Raw genomic sequence first — 23,468 nt, forward strand, 5'->3', positions numbered from 1 at the left:
CCAATCTCCTGGAGATAGAAGTGCAGGCACTATTGCAAAAGAATGCAATCGAATTAGTGCCAAACACACAAATAAACACAGGAGTTTACTCACTGTACTTTCTGATACCAAAGAAGGACAAAACGCTGAGACCAATCCTAGACCTCAGAGTAGTGAACACTTTCATCAAATCAGACCACTTCCACATGGTCACACTACAAGAAGTATTGCCATTGCTAAAACTACACGACTACATGGCAACTTTAGACCTCAAGGATGCTTATTTCCATATACCAATACACCCATCGCACAGGAAATACCTAAGGTTTGTATTCAAAGGAATACATTACCAATTCAAGGTACTGCCTTTCGGATTAACAACCGCACCAAGAGTCTTTACCAAATGTCTAGCGGTAGTCGCTGCACACATAAGAAGGCAGCAAATACATGTGTTCCCATATTTGGACGACTGGCTAATCAAGGCCCATTCGTTCATACAGTGCTCAAATCACACAAATCAAATCATACAAACCCTCTTCAAACTCGGGTTCACCGTCAATTTCACAAAATCCAAAATTCTGCCACGCAAGGTACAACAATACCTAGGAGCCATAATAGACACATCAAAGGGAGTAGCCACTCCAAGTCCACAAAGAATTCAAAATTTCAACACCATCATACAACGCATGTATCCAACACAAAAGATACAGGCAAAGATGGTATTACAACTCCTAGGCATGATGTCATCATGCATAGCCATTGTCCCAAACGCAAGACTGCACATGAGGCCCTTACAACAATGCCTAGCATCACAGTGGTCTCAAGCACAGGGTCACCTTCTAGATCTGGTGTTAATAGACCGCCAAACTTACCTCTCGCTTCTGTGGTGGAACAACATAAATTTAAACAAGGGGCGGCCTTTCCAAGACCCAGTGCCACAATACGTAATAACAACAGATGCTTCCATGACAGGGTGGGGAGCACACCTCGATCAACACAGCATACAAGGACAATGGAACGTACATCAAACAAAACTGCATATCAATCACCTAGTACTTCTAGCAGTTTTTCAAGCACTAAAAGCTTTCCAACCAATAATAGTTCACAAATACATTCTCGTCAAAACAGACAACATGACAACAATGTATTATCTAAACAAGCAGGGAGGGACGCACTCCACGCAGTTAAGCCTGCTAGCACAAAAAATTTGGCATTGGGCAATTCACAACCAAATTCGCCTAATTGCACAGTTTATACCAGGGATACAAAATCAACTCGCAGACAATCTCTCTCGAGATCACCAACAGGTCCACGAATGGGAAATTCACCCCCAAATTCTGAACACTTATTTCAAACTCTGGGGAACACCTCAGATAGACTTGTTTGCGACAAGGGAGAACGCAAAATGCCAAAACTTCGCATCCAGGTACCCACACAAACAATCCCAAGGCAATGCCCTATGGATGAACTGGTCAGGGATATTTGCTTACGCTTTTCCTCCTCTCCCTCTCCTTCCTTACCTGGTAAACAAACTCAGTCAAAGCAAACTCAAACTCATATTGATAGCACCAACTTGGGCAAGGCAACCCTGGTACACAACGCTGCTAGACCTATCAGTGGTACCCTGCATCAAATTGCCCAACAGGCCAGATCTGTTGACACAGCACAACCAAAAGATCAGACACCCAGATCCAGCATCGCTGAATCTAGCAATCTGGCTCCTGAAATCCTAGAATTCGGGCACTTACAACTTACCCAAGAATGTATGGAAGTCATAAAACAAGCAAGAAGGCCATCCACCAGGCACTGCTATGCAAGTAAATGGAAGAGGTTTGTTTGCTACTGCCATATTAATCAAATACAACCATTACACACAACTCCAGAACATGTAGTGGGTTACTTGCTTCACTTACAAAAATCTAACCTAGCTTTCTCTTCCATTAAGATTCACCTTGCAGCAATATCTGCATACCTGCAGACTACCTATTCAACTTCCCTATATAAAATACCAGTCATTAAAGCATTCATGGAGGGCCTTAGGAGAATTATACCACCAAGAACACTACCTGTTCCTTCATGGAACCTAAATGTTGTCCTAACTAGACTTATGGGTCCACCTTTTGAACCCATGCACTCCTGCGACATACAGTTCCTAACCTGGAAGGTGGCATTTCTCATCGCCATTACTTCCCTAAGAAGAGTAAGCGAGATTCAGGCGTTTACTATACAGGAACCTTTTATACAACTACACAAAAATAAAGTCGTCCTAAGGACCAATCCTAAATTTTTGCCAAAGGTTATTTCACCGTTCCATCTAAATCAAACAGTGGAACTTCCAGTGTTCTTTCCACAGCCAGATACCGTAGCTGAAAGGGCACTACATACATTAGATGTCAAAAGAGCATTGATGTATTACATTGACAGAACAAAGAACATCAGAAAGACTAAACAACTCTTTATTGCATTTCAAAAACCTCATGCAGGAAACCCAATTTCAAAACAAGGTATAGCCAGATGGATAGTTAAATGCATCCAAATCTGCTACCTTAAAGCTAAACGACAGCTGCCCATTACACCAAGGGCACACTCAACCAGAAAGAAAGGTGCTACCATGGCCTTTCTAGGAAACATCCCAATGCAAGAAATATGTAAGGCAGCCACATGGTCTACGCCTCACACATTCACCAAGCACTACTGTGTAGACGTGTTTTCCGCACAACAAGCCACAGTAGGTCAAGCCGTATTAAGGACATTATTTCAAACTACTTCCACTCCTACAGTCTGATCCACCGCTTTTGGGGAAATAACTGCTTACTAGTCTATGCAGAACATGCGTATCTACAGCGACAGATGCCATCGAACTGAAAATGTCACTTACCCAGTGTACATCTGTTCGTGGCATCAGTCGCAGTAGATTCGCATGTGCCCACCCGCCTCCCCGGGAGCCTGTAGCAGTTTGGAAGTTACCTTCAATTATTTATATATGTATCATCTCAACCTTAAATACGTGCATACTTAGTCACTCCATTGCATGGGCACTATTACTACAATTCAACTCCTACCTCACCCTCTGCGGGGAAAAACAATCGAAGATGGAGTCGACGCCCATGCGCAATGGAGACAAAAGGAGGAGTCACTCGGTCCCGTGACTCGAAAGACTTCTTCGAAGAAAAACAACTTGTAACACTCCGGCCCAACACCAGATGGCGAGCTATTGCAGAACATGCGAATCTACTGCGACTGATGCCACGAACAGATGTACACTGGGTAAGTGACATTTTCATTCTTCAACTTCTCCTCTAATGTTTCTTGTTGAACTCTTACTGAAGTATGTGGAGCATTAAATACCAGGTTCCTCCCAAAATGTACTCTACTCTCTTTCACCATTGAGGTCTGGAAATTGTAATTCATAAATATAGTCAAAGGTGTAAGCCAACTTACCCTGCGTTGTAATAATAGTATTTCTATCATCGTTTTTAGTTGCAATGAAATTGTACACAATCCCCAATTCCATTCTTCACAATATATAAAGAATACCAACATTGTTTTCCTTAATTATTGCAGTTTAAGAACTGTTTATTGTCTGCAGAGACTTAATATGTATGTTGACCTTGCTCCATGGGATGACTCATCAATTGAGTGGTTTGTTACGAAATTCGCCACTGCAAAGTTATGTGTGCCTAGGCTCTTGAAATCTGACTGGCTCAAGGAAATGATGACTACAGCAGATTATGAATAGATAATCAATAGGCTTAAAGCTACCACCTTTGTCCTGTTTTAGGGATACTATGTAAAGCCCACACTAACCACCTGCACTCTAGATCCCTAAGGCCTCATCCATTATTCGTAGATACTGTATCACCACCTTTGTCGCCCAGATGTGCTTTGCTAACGTGTGGTAACTCCATCCTCCTATACTTCCCTGAGTTTAACATCACTTGTCCCGAGCATCCGAATATTTTCTGTGACAACACCATTCTCTCACATACAATTGTCGAAGCCAAGTTGTCGAAGCCAAGTCGGAGTATTTCAGATTCAGACAATTCAGGAAACAAACCGAGACCAGCCGCTCTTCCTTAGATTACTTTTAATAAGAACTAATAAGACACAATAAGAAATACATGTACATGGAGACTGAGCGGGCAAAATCCAGCTCGAACAGTCTGCACAAGGAAGTAATGCATGATCTTTTATAGCATTAAACCGCAGACACATTAACACATTTCATTGGTTCTTGATAATTGTCGTATGATTAACTTTTTTCTATATAGCACATGTGATGCTCCATATAAGGGTTAGAATCATGGACAAGAAGCTTGCACAATGTCCTTTGAATCAAATGTCTTGTGATACATCTGTATGTGGAGAAAGAGGAACCATAAGTGCATACGTTAGTACTTTTAGCAGTGAGTATTTCGCAATCTAGCATGCAGTGGTGTCTTGTGATGGCCGTCAGTTTAGCAAGCCTTGCAACATGATGTGTTTCAAGCACAATGGACATTTCTTCAAGGCCTAGTTAATTCAACATTGTAATGTGTTCAACAGAAACAGGCCTGTATTTTCATTGTGTATCACAGGGTCTACTAGGTCCAAATGGATCCAGGAGAACGTGATTCCACACAATCCTTGCCCTCAACCTCAGTCCCTTGCCAAGCAGAGGGTTTTACCCAGGTAGGTTGGTATCCGACTGTTATGGCCATACACAAGATTGTCACTCTCAACAACCTCCTTCCTACTCAGTAAATCCTGTGATTCGTTCTCGAACTCTGGATCACCCAGATGTTGACCCCTTAGAGAAGTGTGTGTACTCTACATACCCTGTCAGTCCCTTCTGATGCAATCAATTCCTCTCACCTCACCCTATCCTCCCCGTCCAGTAAACACTATTTTTTTACTAAGTGGGTCTGGTTCCATACCTTCCTGTAAACCAATAGGATGCTATGTTTTTTATGTCCTGCAGTGGCCCCTGCCTACTGGCTTGTGATGGGCCTCTATGGTATGGTACCCCATGCTTCTTCCTCCTTCTATGCGCTATGTGGGATGGGTACACTCCAGATCTTGGTCAGTTGCCTCTGTAGTTGAGGTGTGCAGTTCCTATCCTCTTCATGCCAATTTCCTCTGTTTCTCCAATAGTTCTTTACTACAGTGTCTTTTCTGTTCCTCCTATCTCCCTTTAGCTAGGCTCTTGGCATGTGTTCTCCCCTACTTCTCAGGCCACTCTGTGTATGATTCATTTTTTTCTGGTGTATTCTTAGATGTGTGAGTTCATGTCACTGCTAGTTTTTGCTAAGCTGTTGAACATATTACTGCATATTCTGTGTTGGAAACCCACCCGGAGGGCCACATGGGACACAGTGGTTACTGTTCCCAACTGTTGGCGTTGAGACCTTCTTGATCCTGATGTCATGGGCTCTTGCCTACTGATCATTCTGAGCAGCTGGGCGAAGTACCCTTTCTACACTTCACTCTCGGTGATAGGAGTGCATGAGCAATCAAAGGCTCCCTTGGGGTCGGGGGTGTGGTTCGAGGTTGAATTTTAAATATTGGCTAGTGAACATGAATCATAATTCAAGACATCACAGCAATGCCAATATAACAATATCCAGTGAATTACTTATTTTCATAATAAAAAGAAGTATTTTATTTCTAACTGTATGCATTCAAATCCGTATTATGACATCCATAAGTGAATACACCATCCCTTTGCGGGCGGGACTCTAGTCTCTGAATGGCAAGTCTCTGTCCCCTCCCTCCTCCTAATGTGGTCAGCGTTATTCCCCAACCACTGGTTGCCACATCCAGGAAAAGCTTACAAGTAGGCTTTACTCATGAGTCCACCCAGACTCCTAAAAAAACAGTCAAAGGTGTCATTGGTGCTGCAGTGCCTTTAGTAGCAAGTCCCCTGGGGCCCAGTAGGGCTATGACAAATGTTAACTGCTCATGTAGTGAGGAAGCATTTACTGTATCAGTGGGCGCAGTAGGCACTTGCGATTCTCCAATCCTACTCAGTTAAACCTGTCTGCATGCAGGAGGCATGGCAGTACCAAGCTGGTGCAGGTTTTCCTTGAGGTTACCAAGCCAGTTCTAGCAGCGATCTGAGGTGCTCTGGTGTTTTTCTACTTTTAAGTTCAGTGCTTCCTAACAGGGTATGACGGTTGATTCTGGCACTCCCTTATCTGGTCCCATCGATGTGATGATGCACTCATAACATCCTCTTCAGTTCACGGGGCAGGTTGGGGGCAATCCTCAAAGGTCAGTTCGGCCCACAGGTCACAGTGTTAAGCTCTGAGGTGGCAGCACAAACTTCACAGCGCACTTGGTAAAATCAGTTCCTCCTGGCCTACAGGGTTGCTGTAGCACCTTCAAATAAGGTGTCGGTCTTCCCGGCAGTCTATACCATTGGGTCCCATTCTGGAATATGGTGTTGCCTCTAAGGCCTGCACATGTCTTAGTGCTTGTTGCCAACAATAACTTCATTGGCGGCCCCTCCTGGAATACGTGGTCACCACAACAACGCAGTATGGGCTTCACTCCCTTGCACAGCACTCAGCTCATGACTATCTTCACAGCGGCGCTCTCCTGACACTGAACTGAATCTGCATACGGGCGCCAAGCCGTGCGGTGCAACAGACAACTCCTCACACCGGAAGCCCTCTCAACAGGGCTTCCCTCTGGACCTCTGTGCCTCCAGTGCTCTCCTCTTCCTCACAGGGAACACTGGTCTTGGCAAGCAGACAGGCGCTTCTGCTCCAGGCTCCAGAGCAGGTGGACTTCCCTGAGTGATGTCCCCTTACGCAGCAGTGAGACTTGCACTCCTTCACCCTCAGTTCTGATCACAGGCAGAAGTCTTGCAGAATTCCCTCTCCTCACACAGCCTGTCAGGCTACTTGGCACATGATAAATCTTTCGGTCTCAACTTCCCCTTTTTATAGTTCATTTCCAGGCACCAAATGTGATTTAAGGTCTGGGTCTTTGTGCTTGTTGTTGGGGTTATGCTTCCTTTGATGTGTGCACTTTCCCTCTCCCTCATACGCTTGAAAGACTGTCTGTCATAGCAGGATAAACACATAAGCGGATAGCCCCACAACAAAGGCCATGGGAGTAACTAGATTTCCCACCTGAATTTCAGCCACAGTGATATGTGCATCAAAAGGTTAATCCCGAGCTTCCAGCCCTACTTGTTTATGATTCTCTTATCAGCCCTTCACAAGATATGTCAAAGCCCCTTCCTTGTGATCTCTCACTTAATGAAAGAGTACCCTTTGAAGTGTATAGTGTTAGTCTCTCTCCCGTCTTCAGTGTGTCCCACCCAGTTCACAGGAATTCCCAAATCTGTCTGGGAGGAGTCCTCTACTCCTCATGTCTTCACCATGCAGGCCTTGGTTTTCCAAAATGAAACCCATTGTCCTCCATGTAATGTACCTTTGCACAAAACACTTCACACTTACACTCACTGTATGTTCACAGCACACACTATCCAGCACTGTTAGTTCTATGTATTGTGCCACGCAAGGCACATATACATTCAGCACACACATTCACCCTGTGTGCACTGTTCAGTACTGTAGCCCTTCTATACTGTGCCATGGTGTGCTACATGTAAACACAGACACATTGCCAGCACACACATTCTCCATGCGCTCACTGCACAACACTTCCCCCTTCATGTATTCTATTTCTCAAAAGCACACACCTGGCACATGCTTTCACTGTGTATGCACTGCACAGCACTACATCTTTCATGCAATGTATTCCTTTCCAGCATACTTGCACCCAGTACATGCTCTCACCATGCATGCACTATTCTACACAGCACTGCTCTATCCCTGTACTATACCTTTCCCAGGCGCACACATATTGAGTGCAGAGTCACCACTCCTCCGCTGTGCAGTACTTTACATCTAACTGATATAGGCCAAGGGTGAGTTAAGCACACAGAAGCAGAATTTTTTAAAAGTTGAGTGAGCCTGTGGAGCTCTCTTCAGTGAAAAAGATTAAAAAGGACATGTTCACTCCTGCTGATCACTACACAGTATGCTGTCACGATCGTGATGTGTAACTCCTGGTGGAGGCAGTAGCCTTTCACCAGCATGAATGTAGTGCCACCCCTCCATGTTCAACAAGATGGCAATCCATGAGACAGGCCTATGTCATGGCACACACGCATGCTCTGTGTTTGCCTATGACAACACAAATCACTATTCCGTTTCCAGCCAACTTCCCAAGGAAGGGGTACATGTCCATAACCTTGCAGAGGACTTTTCCACCCCAACACTCTATTGATAACTAAACGAAGAATTACATAATGGAAAACAAATATGTACTTGTGCATCGGACTATATTATTGTTGTGAACCCCAGTATGTTGGCTAGTCCATGCAACAGTGTAGTTGCATACTGATTAACATTGCAACTTTCTCCTCTTTTGCACGACAGCAATCACTAAGGCAAACTTCCAGGTAAGCGATTAGAATAGCTATAGCACCAGCAACCACAGGTTGGGGTTAACTACATAGAAAGTCATGTTACATTGTTGTCACATGACAGTGGGTTTGAATGGGGATCAGGAGAGTTTTCTGTGGTGGGAACTGGGTGAGCGGACCATCTTGATTAGTCATGATTGTTTTGTAGAATGGACGTCTGGAAAGACAGACTGGTCGCAGATTTAGCTAATTAGTGCATCTTTGTTTTCTGAAATCATTAGTCACAGATTAGAGCACAGATAGACTTGAGGGTTCTAATTTCTAAATCCAAGTATGATTGGTTATCTTGTAGAATTCCAAGTGTATTATGATCTCAATAGGCTTTTTCCTCAGCCCTTTATTTTTCTTTCTATGTAACTAAAATTACGCCTTTGGCTTCAGTGTATTTTGCAGCCACTGATAAATTGATGCTGGTGTGCAAGACTCTCAATACATCACTATTGCACTCCTTGCTAGCAGTAGGGCTAAATCTCTTAGTTTATTAAAATATTAAAAACATCTGTAGCTTATGGCTTTGGGAATCACATTAAACAGTCATATGATGTAGAAACATCTATTTTTAAACTGTTCTGGCTTCATTCTTCTTGATTTCCAGTAGCTCTCTATTATTGAGCATTGCAATACCATATGGAAGAATTCTGCATTTTCTCCTTCTCATCTAGGGCACTGTAGATATCAACTTGTCAATTTTCCTCTGGGCTAAATACACTCTATGGACATAATTAAATCGTAAGCATTTGAAACAGGCATTCCTAGGTACTCTCTGGCATTGTTCTAGTATACTTAACCATTCTTTTTCTTGTAATTTGTGACCTATATTGGTTTCCTACTAAGTTTTCACATCTTCTAATATATGTTCTTAGGTATGAATAAGAGCCTTCTCGAATCAATGTATTTGTCCGTTGCCCTTACCCATCAGGTATCCAAGTTGTATTACTTCATGTTTTTGGGTTCTCAGTCTGGATTACCCTATTTGTTGGCAGATGTCTGTGTAGGATGTCTGTCCAGGTGTTCTGTAAAGAAGACAGTTTCCTGGTGTGAGTCCATGTGCATTTACTAATTTTTCTACTCTGTGTATATGTCTCATGGTTTCTAAGCCCACCTGTCTCCAGTCTCTCAGCTGCCTGCATCTGTAATAGCCTTTGTTGCTTGTCCTACAAGTGGTGCAGCTGGAGCACAATCTGGAGTTTTTTATTTTCGGGGTCTTCTTCTTTAACATTTTATGGCTATTCGCATTGGTCAAGGAATGCCTTTAGGAAGTTTTACACTAAGTAGTAGTTTATTGTCTTTTATTAGATTGTTATTTTTTAATATAAAATGTACATCCTGAATCGTCAGACAGAATCTTAAAATGTATTATTCACAGTGTAACTAATAATATTCAATAACAGCTTTAGAACGACTAGAATGTTTGGCACATACCTATGAGAAACTCAATCACCCTTGAACAAATCTTGTTCCAAGGCATTAACCGAACAATAAAGGGTGAAAATATAAATGAATTTGATTGAAATGAAAAAAGATCCTTGAGGTAAACTGTTCACTCTTCTAACAAGGAGGTCATGTGCATATTTCGCGAGAAAAGTCTGGGTTTGCACTCAATTGTGGCTTGAACACTACTGTACTAGAAATCCCAGAGTTCTCTATTAGGCAGTAGTAGCACACTTGCATGAATAAAAATAAATAAAAAAACAAGAGTCTTTGAGAGGCAACTGATTCAATGACTGTCTTCCACATCAATGTTGTTACTCAAAAATAATCTTAGGCCTCGTTTTTACTAAGTAACACTAAATATTTCTGATCAAGGTACTTTTTTTTACACTGCTGCTGTCAGTTTTGTCTTGAAACACTTCTAATTTCAATCTTGCTGTTGTTAAATATGTGCATCCTCAGTAATGTTACATTGCATTCTATTCTATATAGAGGACTGCTCTCAAACAGCAATTGAAGTAATTTCCATCCAAATTTTTGTTCTTAAATTTCAGCCATTGGTGAATCTTTGTTTATCCATTTATGTGCAGGAAGCCTGAAAGATAACGTGGTTACCCCAAATGCTCAACTCAGTTGGCATTGAGAAGTGGTTTTGCAATCCACATATTAATTTCCTTAGATTACAAAAAATGTGTCATGGTGGCTGTTCATTCACCTAAAACCATTTTGTTTTCATATAGAATTGATGGGTTCAGCTTCACCTGAAAAACGTTTTACAGTTGGATTGCTCATAGATAATGTATTAATTTGCTTATTTTAACATCACACATAACATATATGACTCAACATGAGTAGAAGTGTTGAGATGAAGGAACTTAACTTCTGCATGTTTACATTCATGATGCACCAGTTTCAAAGAAAAACATATACCTTAATTTACATTTGTTAAAAGAACAGCTGTCTGAGCTACATTTTCAGGGGGCCAAGCTGCTTCCTTCTCTTACCTTATTCTCATTTTCTTAGTGATCAGATTTTGACAGCAGATTTTTATTTGCACCAGCATATTGGTATGCAATTGCATACTCAAGTTTAATAGTGGTGACTCTAGAGCACAACTTTCTGTTCTTCTGAGAACTTGCATACTTTGAACTAAAATGTAAACTGCTGTTTGATGTTTACTGCATGCCTCTACATTAAACCCTTGCGTACAAGAGAGACGTTATTATTCATTCAGATGGTTAACTTGTTTAGAAAGTATTGACCGTCTGTCTATAAATGCAACCAGATGATAATTTTTAAATTTTCTGTTATCTCTTTGTATGTTTGGCTTGACAGCTTAGATGTTGCGCACCGTATGGGATTAACAAAAATAAGCACTTTAAGATTCAGTACTGCAGAGGTGCTTTGGTTCCGCTTAAGTGTTGACATCCTTATGTACCACATTTAATTGGGCAGACTTTGTGTGGTACTGCTGAAAAATCATGCCTTTATTAGAATGTATGCCTTGTTTTAATGTATATGCTCAATACAATAGGCTTGAATTGGATATAGTGAAAAACTAGTGATGCCATTTCTGTTTTGCCATAATTGAGTTGTGTTATCGTGAAAAGTTGTCAAAAGAAGTAGCGCTACATATTTATTTTGAAAAGCATATGCCTGAAATAGATGTAAAGGTAGATTGCTAGTAAACTGTGGTAAAACCTTTACACAGGGTTTTTGTTATGTGGAATTTTATAGCTTACCGTAGCATGCAAGGGTACCCCTAGTGACCCTCCAACCCCCTGGCAAATACTGCATGCAGAAGACATGCAATATGAAAATCAAAATCCTTGCTAGGCCCTCGTAAGATGACTTTGATATTGTTTTTCAAGCTGCAGTTTTGTACACATTTGTAATCTTATGACGGCTGGCTTGTGGGATTGGTTATGCTAAGTACAGTAGGCCTGAGTTGGTTATTTTGAAATGTCAGTGACAAATGCTATAGGCCTGATTAGTTCACCGGTAAAAGTTGTGTGTGGTGCCATTGGTCTAACATATTTGTATATGTGGACATTTGTGTCCGTGAGAGGTTCTCAAGGGTCTCTCGAGAAGTCCAGTTTAAAAATAGAGCCTTGTGATTGGTCCATGGAGCTTCCATCCCCCCTGGTTTGGCACCTTGCTCCAGTGGGAGTCAGACTCTTGTGGGAGTGAGCAGTCTAATTGCATATATATATATATATATATATATATATATATATATATATATATATATTTTGCCCCTGCACACCCACTCCCTGAGCCAATTTCAGCCCCGCTTGACCCCATTCCCCAGGGCCCATACAATTGATTGTTTATGATATACCCATCCTCAGGCATGAAAATTAAATTAAGAGGGAGGGGGATGCGTCGCCCCTGCCTTGATCTTTAAATGTCCCGGAACCCCATACCTGGCCGACTTATTGTGTCCCGGGGAGCCAACTCCAAAGGATACAATAGTTTCCTTGCCTGCGATCCAGCAGGCAGGGAAACATGTGTTTCCTCCCTTCTGGCAGGAGCATTTTTAAATCTCCCACCAAATGGGAGAAAGCACCAAGTCTGCTCCCAGCTGATGGAGATTTAAAAATGTTCCTGCTGGATAGGAGTAGATTTGTACTCTGCCCCTTCCCTTTTTATTGGAACTGCCCCCGGCGATGAGGTAATTTTTTTAATACTCCTGGAGGGGGCTGCCCACCTGTTTCCTTTGTTATGTTATGTACTCTGTGAATGGTGTCTTGGGGCCCCAATGCCAACCTTACCTTAGCAGCTTGCTGGGGTTTGGCCATAGGGCCTGGCGACTGGCTAGGTTCTTGCCAACCCCAGCTGTGAATGGCCATAGGGTGTGCGCAGATTGTGGTTGACTTCCTGTGGGAATTTGCTGCTTTGCCTGGCCACAAGCCAGGCACTGCATCCAACCACTCACCAAGCATTGCCGAAGGTCACATGCAGCGGGGTGGGGGGGTTGGCCTCACTTATGATAATAAAATATTTTGTTACATTAAAAAATGTTAAATTGACTGAAAAACACAAATGGTAAGGTAATGTTGTAGTTAGGTGCGAAAAAAAGATCTCTTTTTTAAATAAACAACCTTAGATGTACACTGAAACAAATAACAAAGGTTAAAGTGACAATAGGTTAGGTGAATGTCAGTGACAACTTTAACATTTTGAACTAAAAAAACACAAAGATTCAGCACTTATAATTAGCAGAGCTGACGATAAATTGCTCTCTAACCTTGCACTGCTTATGACTTCACATATTATATCACTTGTGACATGTTCTATGACATCATTTATGGCATTACTGTCGACATCTCAGACAACATCATTGATGATATTACTGATGACTTATTGCTATTACCAATATTTGTATAGAATTCTTTTGAATAATTGAGCTTTTCCTTGAAACCAGGTATTTAAACCAAAGTGCACTACTGCCTTATAAAGTGGGATTAGGAAGTCAGCGCAGAACACAGTATTAGACTTCATAATTTGTAGTGAAGTGCCACTTTAGCTATATGATTTCAAATCTTTTGTACCCACAACAGTATTTTTAATCTCATTCAATGCAAGGCTGACTCCATGAAAGATGGCTGTACGTGGTAAACAAGCTAGAAGAAGTAGTTTTAAAAATGTCCAGAATAAAAACTTTCCTTTTTTATGCAGGCATTTTGAGGAGCTCAATCTTTTCCCTATGTATTATGTGGGAATTAGTTACTAATTGACAAATGGTTTTATCATCTTTATGAGAGATTATTTATGCATAGTTAGCCATCGTTTCTATGTAATTTTTAATTGCCAACTACAGCATGTTCTTACATTATTTCCTTAAAACTTTGTATGTATCTTAAGTCACTGTTCTCTTTTTGATTTTGTAATCTGAGCTGTTTTACAAACTGTCACATTTTTGTTTTGATGTTTGATATATCCACATGTTTTAAATAAAACACTGGAAGAGCTATATTGGCCAACAAGCAGCTGCACAGATGCTAGTGCTTAGAGTATAAGAATATAGCACTCTACCACTCATAGTCCTGTTTCTGAGGGACCATAAATCCAATACCAACATTCTTACATAAAAGAGAGTGCTAAGGTAGTCCAAAGAAATTTCAGTGAGTGTAAAACATTCTGTAATACTAGAACATTTCTTATAAGTCTTATCGTATAAAAAATAGTCTTTCTTAAAAATCCAATGAAGCGGGAGCCATGATATTGTGTTGCAATCCAACATTGTTTCCTAATTACTTTAATGATAATTCAGCATCAGTTCATCCAATGCATTTTGTCCCCTAGACGGGACTTCATCAGGGCTGAAAATAAAACATACCCATAACTAAGAATTACAAGCAACAAGAAAAAATGAGAATGTATAAAACAACAAAGTGCACACAGTTCTCCAAATCCATTTATATCAAGAAACAATAAAACATACCAAGACCCCCTACGTTTAACATTAACAGAAACAAAGTAGCAACATAGTGCATCATAAATTTACACATACTTTAACATATTTAATCTCCTAAATAAATAAATATCCATACCGATCTTCTTTGTATGTAACCTATTATTTACATCAGGCAATATGTTTTGGGCTAGTATTATAGCCTATATTTGGCAAAAATCTATCATGCACATATTTTAAACATTTAAAATAAACAAGTATACCAACATGTCCAAATATAGATATACATATTTAGTGTATCCTACATAACCATAAAACCTTCAAAACATTTTTTGTATTTGTAACATGAATATTTATAACTAATCATACTAGGAACCTTGTAATATAATTGTTTTGAACTCAAAAATACCAAATCTGCCCCCACTCACAGTTTTACTCTTTCTCTGATGATTCTTCTTCTATAGCACATCAAACAATACTCATGTTTCTTTTTACGCAGTGGGACCTGGAAGAACAAATAGATAACAGGGCATACTTTCAGATCCTAACCTTTTAAAATGTAACAAATTAATTCACCACTCAGAAGAAGTACGAGCAGTATTGCCTGGCAAAGCAACTGATGTAAAACATTTAACAACACCAAACAACCAAATAAGTCACAGAACACAAAGTAAAATGATCACCAATTTATACAAATAGATTATATTTTTGTGAATTTTTGGAGACTTTGATGAACAAAAACCATTAGAGGGTTCCGGAGATACAGATTTCAGAAGATATTATCACTTTTAATTACAACCGCAAACAAGCATCAGTCAACAAAAAGTTTAGAAACTTTTGAAAAGTTTGGAAAAGTCAGTTTGACTACTCTGGCCCAGGATTGGCATCCAATTTCGACTGGGAAGACTTCTAGGGGGCCGCAGTGAACACTTTGGACAGTCAGCGGGTCCCCAGTACATTTTTAAGGCAAGTTCCAAACTTTACAGGATGACCGACATAGACATCAATGGAGTTGTCCTGATGCTGAGGATACCGGCAAAAGATGCTCCAAGGATGCTCCGGTTGTGGTGCAGTTGATGGGGGTGTCTTTGTGGTTGCTTTTCGGACCACGGGGGAAGCGGGACAATTTTGGCCACAGAGATCAGAGTCCCTCAAAGTGCTCTGTGTTACAGTAGCAGGCCAGCTAATGCTGGGCTACTGGTCTCCTTGCATGGGGTGGGATGAAATCCTTATGGGGGGCTACTGTCCCTTAGGTGCGAGGAACCCAGTCTTGGACAGCACTCCCAGATCAGGCAGACTCTGTTGCAACTGTTGGCTATATTGGATTTGTCTTGTTAAAAGCGCCAAGTGACTTGTAGTGGCAGATCTTCTGCAGTGGCTACCAACTTGTCAGTTTGAGCTTCTTCAGCTCTTGTGTCCCTAAAGCTGGTTCCAGGAGATCAGCCGCCTGATTCTTGGAGTCACTGCTTTGATCTGGAGCCCGCAATCAACTTTTCTGTGAGCCAGGAGCCGCAGACCCAGTTCAAACTTCACTAGCCCAAAGTGCAGAAGGTGTAGTCTCTCCTTATGCACGTCCTAGGGCAGCTTGGCAGTCCTTCTTCGGTCCTTTTACCAAATCCAACGTGATCTGGGGGCAGGGTGCCAGGGGTGCAGTGTTTATTCCAGGAAAGATCTCTGCTGGACCACATGCTCATTAGCCAATGGGCTACTGGGTCCCCTCCTACCTAGCGGTGAGTTTCCTGTTGTGTGTGGCATCTGGCTATTCCAGAGTGCAACATTCGTGCCCTATCAAGATACCACAACTCGTTGTCCGTCGCCAGGAGTTTGGTGGCCCACCCTGGAGGTGTGCCTACCAGAGGGCTACACGCCACAGGAAAACTGATTAAGGGCAGGTTTTTCCTCACTGGCCTTGTCTCCAGCTTGTCTGCAGGAACAAAAGGAATCCTGCTCAGGGATGTTATGCTTCCCTCACAAAGGTGACTTACCTTTTGAAGCTCGACTTTTGGGCTAACACCCTGAGTGGCCATGCTGAGAGAGGAGATACCACCTCACTCTGCAGCAACTGCTTTTGTTCCTGAGCCTTGGAGTCATTCACATCTCTCCCCAGGCAGGTACAAACCTGTCGTCTTGGGCCTTTGTGAGCCCCCTGGGCTAGGTGGAGTACAGAGTGGCAACTTTCTAAAAGTTGCTAAACTTTAATTGTGGTACTAAGTACATCATGGGCATTAGGTCAGTTTTAATGGCACATTTAGTTTGATATTTTACAGTTCCCAGTTAGATAGTCACATTCGAAAGTTAGCCAGGCTTGGGTGCTAAACTGTAACCCTGGGTTAGCCAAAGGGCCTACTAACGTATCCACCTTAAAACAACAATTTGAAAGTGATGCTGTTGAGACATATGAATAATATATGTCCTACTTAACAATACACAACTCCCTGCCATACTGCCTTGTAGACCTTCCTTTGTTGAGACTTACATAAATTGTTAAGGGAAAGGGTGGCGTTGCCATTGGTTTGAATGGCAAAGACGAACTGGCAGTGTAAGCACTGTCCTTCCAGTCTGCAGTGGCAGGCTGGGAAAAATGTTGTACTTCGTCACCCACAAGGTAGCACAAACAGTGCTTTAGCCCTGAGTAGATGCTCCGCCTTACATGCTCTGGGTACTGTATGCTAGAGAATCATAAATAAGTCATCCTTGCCAATTGGGTGTTGCCAGTCCGAAATGCAAGTTGAATAGGGTTAGAATACTGGCACTGGTTAGCAGGATTCAGTGCGCTCTGAATTGAAAACCCAGCAGTATCAGTCCACAAATGTGTAGGGGTTAACATGCAGAAAAAGGCTTTTCCTTACACCTACCCTGTAGATGTCCCCAAACTGTGTGGGTATAAGAGTTTTGGAACCCATCTACCACAATGCTGGGCCTATAATTTGGAGAGCCTCTCAACTACCCTTTTTAAAAATGGGAACAATCTCGACATTGTGACCAGAATTGGGAGAGAGTGCATGCCATAAACATTCCTGGGTCCCTCCTTTAGGGCAAGCCAAAGCGAGGCAGTCTGGGTCTGTAGTCCACCGCACAGTGTCTGGCTTCCAATGTGTCAATGATCATTTCAAAGTCACGTATCAGATGAAAATGTACAGTATTAAATGTGTATTGTAACCTTGGTATATAGACCATAAAGTTTGTTTAATACTGATGTATTCATGTTATGTAGCAGGTTAAAAAAAAGTAGAGATTTTTGTATCTATCTTATGTTCAGAAGAAGTAGGAACAAGTGTGTTTAAAGCTACATATAGCTTCAATTGATAATTATACTCTCAAATGCCCCCATGAAGAATGTAGAGTGTGAATAAAATGTAAGATTTTTAACAGATGCAGACCTTTAGAAAATGAAGAAAAAGGTGAACTTAAAATTGTTATTGAAAGGATTTTCTCCACTGTCACTTTCACTTCTGGAACAATAGATTTGAGGAGACAATGACTAACGTTTTCAATGCGTCACAAAAGGGACATTTCTGATCATTTCTGATCATAGATAAAACAAGGAGGCAGATTACCCTGAGAGTTTTAAGGAAGAAGTTAACTTCATCACGTCTGTTCATACTGCAATATTAAATGAAACATTCATTGAAATTGTGATCCGATTTATGAAAGGGTAAGGCTGCAGGATATAGAGGATAAGTTGTTAGGAACGGTTAGTTTTAAAAGAGCTCGGTGCTCTCTGCACTTCTGATCCCATCTTGAGGGATATCTGCCTGTACCTGTGTAGGTGAGCTAATTGGATACATGCTCATACTTTTACAGTGACACAGTTAATCACCAATTCAGATTTTCTAGGGAAACTTCCTATACTCCTTGTGATTGTCGTTGTCCTACAGCAATCACAGACTTCTTAGGAGGAACGTTCATAATACTTTTCATTGCTCCCTATTCGCTTGTCCCTTGTTGTGCTGCAGCATCTACTCAGTCAGTAAATTAATTTCCACTTTGCCCTCAAAGTCATTGAATTGCCTTCTGATCCCTCCATGTGTCTCTTGGTGCTAGGCTGTCTTACTTAGTATCTTGATATTCTCTGACAACTCCTATAGTCGCTGATTACCTCTGCAGTTCTCTGCATGGTTGTCCGATGTGCTTCAGCAGCATGTCTGTCTCCTGTAATATCTTCTGTTTCAGGTCTTTGCTTGATGATTAGCAAAAACGTCTGGGCACCTTCATTTAAGATAATGTTTGAGAGGACTTATGGGGAACCGGATGACCTAAAGGCCATCCATCTGGGGAAGGGTGCCACTGCCAGATCAAACTCTTGGAGAATTGAGGCATGTTGTTGCTGAACTAAAGTCTGAGGTAACACCTTTGCATCTTCTTTTGCTGGTGGGTTAATATTCTGTATTTTGTTTTTTAGGCACGTGGCATGAAAAAGCAGATTGTGGATGATTTCATTTCAAACAACAAGTTCCTGCTGGCAGCCAGACTCACAAATCAGAAGCTTTTTCAGGAGTTGTGTCCTGTCAGAAAATCACATCGGCAACGAAAGTGAGACATGTTGTGGTCTGTGTGATACTAGCATGCACATGCTTAATCAGTCATTCAAGGAACCTCCCTCACACAACCCACCTGATTGTTGATCCTTTCACTAACACTAGCCAAAATATTATCTCTTTGGTCACACAGATTAACAAAACGGATTGCCCACTTTGTATCAAAGTGCTAGCTGAACTTGCTTAAATGATCCTTCTTATGGCTTTGTTCTTCATTTGATTTGTTTAATGCAACATTTCCATCATTTTGTGTTTTTTCCATGTTGTACTCTTTATTTTTTCCACCTATCGTTCCCTTCTTCTGCCATTTTAATCTCACGAGTAGGGGGAATACCCTGGTATTCTCATGTTCCAGGATTCTGTATCACCTGTGCTTTTCTAACACAGTACATATCCCCCAGAGCAGTGATTCTTAACCTTTTGACATTTGTTGACCCCCACTTAATCATTATTGGACTACAGGGATCCCCACTGAGTCATAACTGGTTCCTGGAGACCCTTGCCTATGCATTTTCGATGGTTTGAACCACAAGCCAATACAAAAAATATTGAAACATTCATCAAACATATAAGAAAATATAAAAAGCAATAAAATCTTTAGTTTTTATTAAGAATGTTGGAGCTTTTCTAAATTCAGTTAAGGTCACTTATCGTCCTTAATATATTCTGTTTGATGCATGAATCATTCTGAAGATACCAACTTAATTTTTAGCCTCCAGTTTCAAATTCCTTCACATTTAGAGAACGGTTTAAAATTTTCAGATGTACATTTTGCTTTTTTATTTATATACATGTCTTTAATCTGTTAAAATTGTTTAATTTATTAAGCAGTCGCCGACCGTCTGAATGGGGTTCGAGGATACCCAGAGGCCCCAGACCATGGTTTAAGAGCAACTGGCCTAAAGCGCGTGTGCATTAAGTAGTACTCCCTTTTGTTAAATAATTACCAGCCTTGATTACAGCATTACGCATCAGTTGTTAATAACCAGACTCTTAACTGGTCTGGCACAGACGTCATGAAAATATCTATTAGTATTATAAAAGCAGTGGTTTAGTCTTAAGTTACTTATTGACACATTTTTTGATTTAAAAAAAAAAATTGATTTTTAGAAAGTTTTTTTGTGCGTGAGTAGGGGGTTATTTATGTTTTCTTCTGTACTTGCTGTACAACAAAAATGTGGTCGTTTTAGGATGCTTTTTTAGAGAGCCTTTAGAGCTTTACAGTGGTAGGTTTGTTAACAAATTCTTTTATCCAAAAGAAATTACGTGGTGCATTTTTGACGTACTTGCAGTCCAGTAAATTAATGAAACTGGGCAACATATATCCTGAAACAACTCGCGTACTAGCCACCTGTGAACATGCCTTTTCCAAGCAGCTGGCATAATATTGTCCGATTGGATCACTTTCAAATACACCTGCGACTGTTGTCCCCTGTTTCCATAGTTGCATTCCTTTCCCTTCCTGGTGATGTTCTCATGTCTGATGATGAAAACGATTTATTATCAGTTTGGAATTGTGATATTTTCATTTCTATAGTGCTACTATTGCCATTACTTTATAGCATGGAGTGTATCTGGGCACCCTTTCGTACTGATTAGAGAAGGGCATCAGTCAAATTGGAGGGGCCATAGTTTGATCTGTCTTGTGTTTGTCCAGAGTTAATTTTTAAAGAGTTGAAATTATGCCTGTAAGTTTGATTGCAGGGTTTAATGCCGGTTTTTGGTTTAGAGAGTGGAAGTATTATTAGTTAAACTTTTAAAGCTAACGAACCGCGGATACAGAAGCTTGTCAAGAAGCAACCTTATAATTGACATATTGTAAGGAGTAGATTCATTTAACTAGACACATTGATTGCCATGGCATCTCCATCTGCATGGCCTTAAAATGGCTAAATTCCTATAGCATCAATTTCCATTTAACACTGGCCATCTAGCAAACATGAAGAGGCTCCATTGTATGTTTTCAGAAATATTTGAGCAAATGCAGTTTAGAAACATTCCTGCAAGCTGTTTGTTTTGTGCACATTTAAAAGCACACAATGGTGGTTCCTGAGGGTGAAGAAGCTATGCATGTAGTACTCTGTTCTTCCTCCTCCTAAAGAAACTACTTGCTTGGCACACCAGATCATAAAATACAATTATGTGATCTTAATTTACATTCATTAACTAAGATTAAGTCTATATGGGATCTAGTAACACTTTAACAATATGAACTCTCTCATTCTGTCCCTCTCTTCCCTAATAGTTATTCCCTCCTAATCTTTCTCCTCACCCGCTCTTTGCTCCCCACTTTCCTTCTTGATTCGTACGCTTTCCACTTCCCCTTTTCCTCTTTTTCCTCCCTCCTCTTTCTCCTCTCTTTCTTCCTTCTCTGTCCTCTTCTCTGTTCTAATTCCCTTTCTCTTCCTCCTCCTTTCCCCTCCAGTGCCTCTTTCTTTTTCCTTTTCTTCTCTCTTAACCCTTTCTCCTCTTCTTTCTATTTTTTCTTTTCTAAGTTTTTATTGTGCTAAGGTACTCGAGGCCTGCTTTTTTGTCCTGATCTACAAAGATGTAGCAGGTTGCTTAGGTTGAGTAAATAACTGGCTCATGTTGTGGCCTTTTTGAGGAAAGCAGTGTGGCACGTATAGCTGTCTCCAAAATAGTAATTCCTAAAACCATAGCTATATTTACTTTGCCAGGGACCGGCTATTGAAACATCTTTTTATTGATTTTTAAATGGTCACTTTTACACATAATGCACCATCAGTATTTAGTGGACAGTCACCATTTTTCAGTAACCATCCAAGTACCTGATCCACTCTCGCTCTCCCAACTACACAAAATAATGCTCCTGTCCTCTTGTACAGCAGTACAATGGTGCATCCCAGCAGCCCTGCCCAATGGAGCATCAAGGAATGGCACAGTAGCCCACATTGGAATCAAAACTAAAACATCCCTTTAGATACTGTACAATCAGTGCACCTTTCATTATGTTGAATCAATACTCCTCCAGTCCTCCTGTGTTAAAAACAGTTATGATGACTAGACAAATATATCACTTTGCTAACCAACATGTGCTTTCAAGTCCTCCACGGACATTGAGTGCCACAGTACAGGTACCACATACCGCTTAATGGTGTCCTTCATTTTTTTTATGTACTGGCAGTGACTAACTTCGATGTGAGGAGCAATTTGGGAGACCCACTTCTAGATCATGTGAATTTCCATCTCAGTGTTGAGGTTTAATACCAAGCATTTCCAGGACTGGATTTTCTGATGCAGTGAGACCCATTATCTATTTAATTGGAGGCAGAATTGTTTTCTAAAACACATGGTTTCTTAGACAAGACCACCAAATATGAAACATCTATCTAGGAACAATCCATTATATGAGAACAGCTTTAGTAAGCCCTTTGGAAGGAAGCGACTGAAAATGTTTGCATTCCTTCCAAAAGACTTTACAATAAAGTCAGTATTTCATAAATAAGCTAAGAGCTTTGTTTTCCTGAATCTGCTTCGGTCCATAGTGCAGACTGAGGACCAGACTTATCATGGACGAGCCAGACATATTTTCAGCTAAACATAAAAGAGCAGGTGTTGCGGACTTCAATCAGCAACACTACCACCATGTTCATTATAATTGAAAAATAAGGAGCAAGATCTTGAAGTGTGTCTCAAACTGACCACTTACAAAGTATAGCAAATATGTTGGTGGATGCTGCAAATGACAGCTCATACAGGAAAAGGTATAGGAAATATTTACAAGATCGGAACACCATATGCTGATGAGTTTGCCACCATACAATAACAGTGATTTCAAGGCATTGGATCACTTGTTCTGTCAAGTGGAGACTCTGGAAGGCATATTACTTTGGTCAGGAACATTTCTCCCCCCTTTTCCTGCCATACCGTGCTGGTCATAAAGCTGCGACGGAACAAAAACAGGGCGACTATGAAGGCACCAGGATGTGCAGACAATGTCAACACACAGAACTACTTGACATGTCTTTCCAAGTGTCTGCTAGAAGACAAAAGAACTTTGGGCCTCATTACAAGTTTGTTAGAGGGGAAACGTGACGGAAACTCCGTCCCCTGTATTACAAGTTCTGTTATATCCTATGGAACTTGTAATACGACAGACGGGATATCCATTACGTTTGTGACAGAGTAATCCCCTTCGACCAACTCGTAATGAGGCCCTATGTTTTTGTTTATGGGTTGGAAATATTGGAATACATTTTGGTAACAGACATTTTACTAGTAGGCAGCCTGAATCCAAAGAATTTGGTAACATAAATGATTGAAAGCTTGTGTTGAGCCTCCAGATAGTTATTTGGCAGAGCACTGGTTGATATCTGTTACTCAGTGCCTTAGTAATAGGGGCCCTGTAATGTACGGTTTCCTTGAGCTACAGCACTGTTGCCTGGTAGTTTTAGTAGCCTAGAAGTAATCCTTGGATCATGTACGGTATGTAAACGCATAATTGAGTTTGTGTCGCAGCAGTTCTTGAGGCTTATAGGACTTATATTTCTTCTTTTTTTATTGCTCTATCTTTATGCTGCAGTAATGTTAAAGAGTATATTTTCTGCAGTACAAACCTAGCCCATTGAAATAAAATTACCATGATGTTCTCCAGCAAAGA

General features: G+C 41.0%; 1 protein-coding gene across 2 annotated transcripts in view; it reads left to right on the forward strand.

Annotated features, from left to right (window-relative positions):
- Positions 1-23,468, forward strand: part of DNAJC16 (DnaJ heat shock protein family (Hsp40) member C16) — a 332,457-nt gene that overhangs the window by 204,193 nt on the left and 104,796 nt on the right. For both annotated transcript variants that reach the window (XM_069240270.1, XM_069240271.1), the window contains exon 8: positions 18,712-18,842. In XM_069240270.1, the coding sequence (XP_069096371.1) occupies positions 18,712-18,842 (131 nt within the window). The remainder of the gene's footprint in view (positions 1-18,711; positions 18,843-23,468) is intronic.

This window comes from Pleurodeles waltl, chromosome 6 (assembly GCF_031143425.1).
Source record: "Pleurodeles waltl isolate 20211129_DDA chromosome 6, aPleWal1.hap1.20221129, whole genome shotgun sequence".
Classification (NCBI taxonomy): domain Eukaryota; kingdom Metazoa; phylum Chordata; class Amphibia; order Caudata; family Salamandridae; genus Pleurodeles; species Pleurodeles waltl.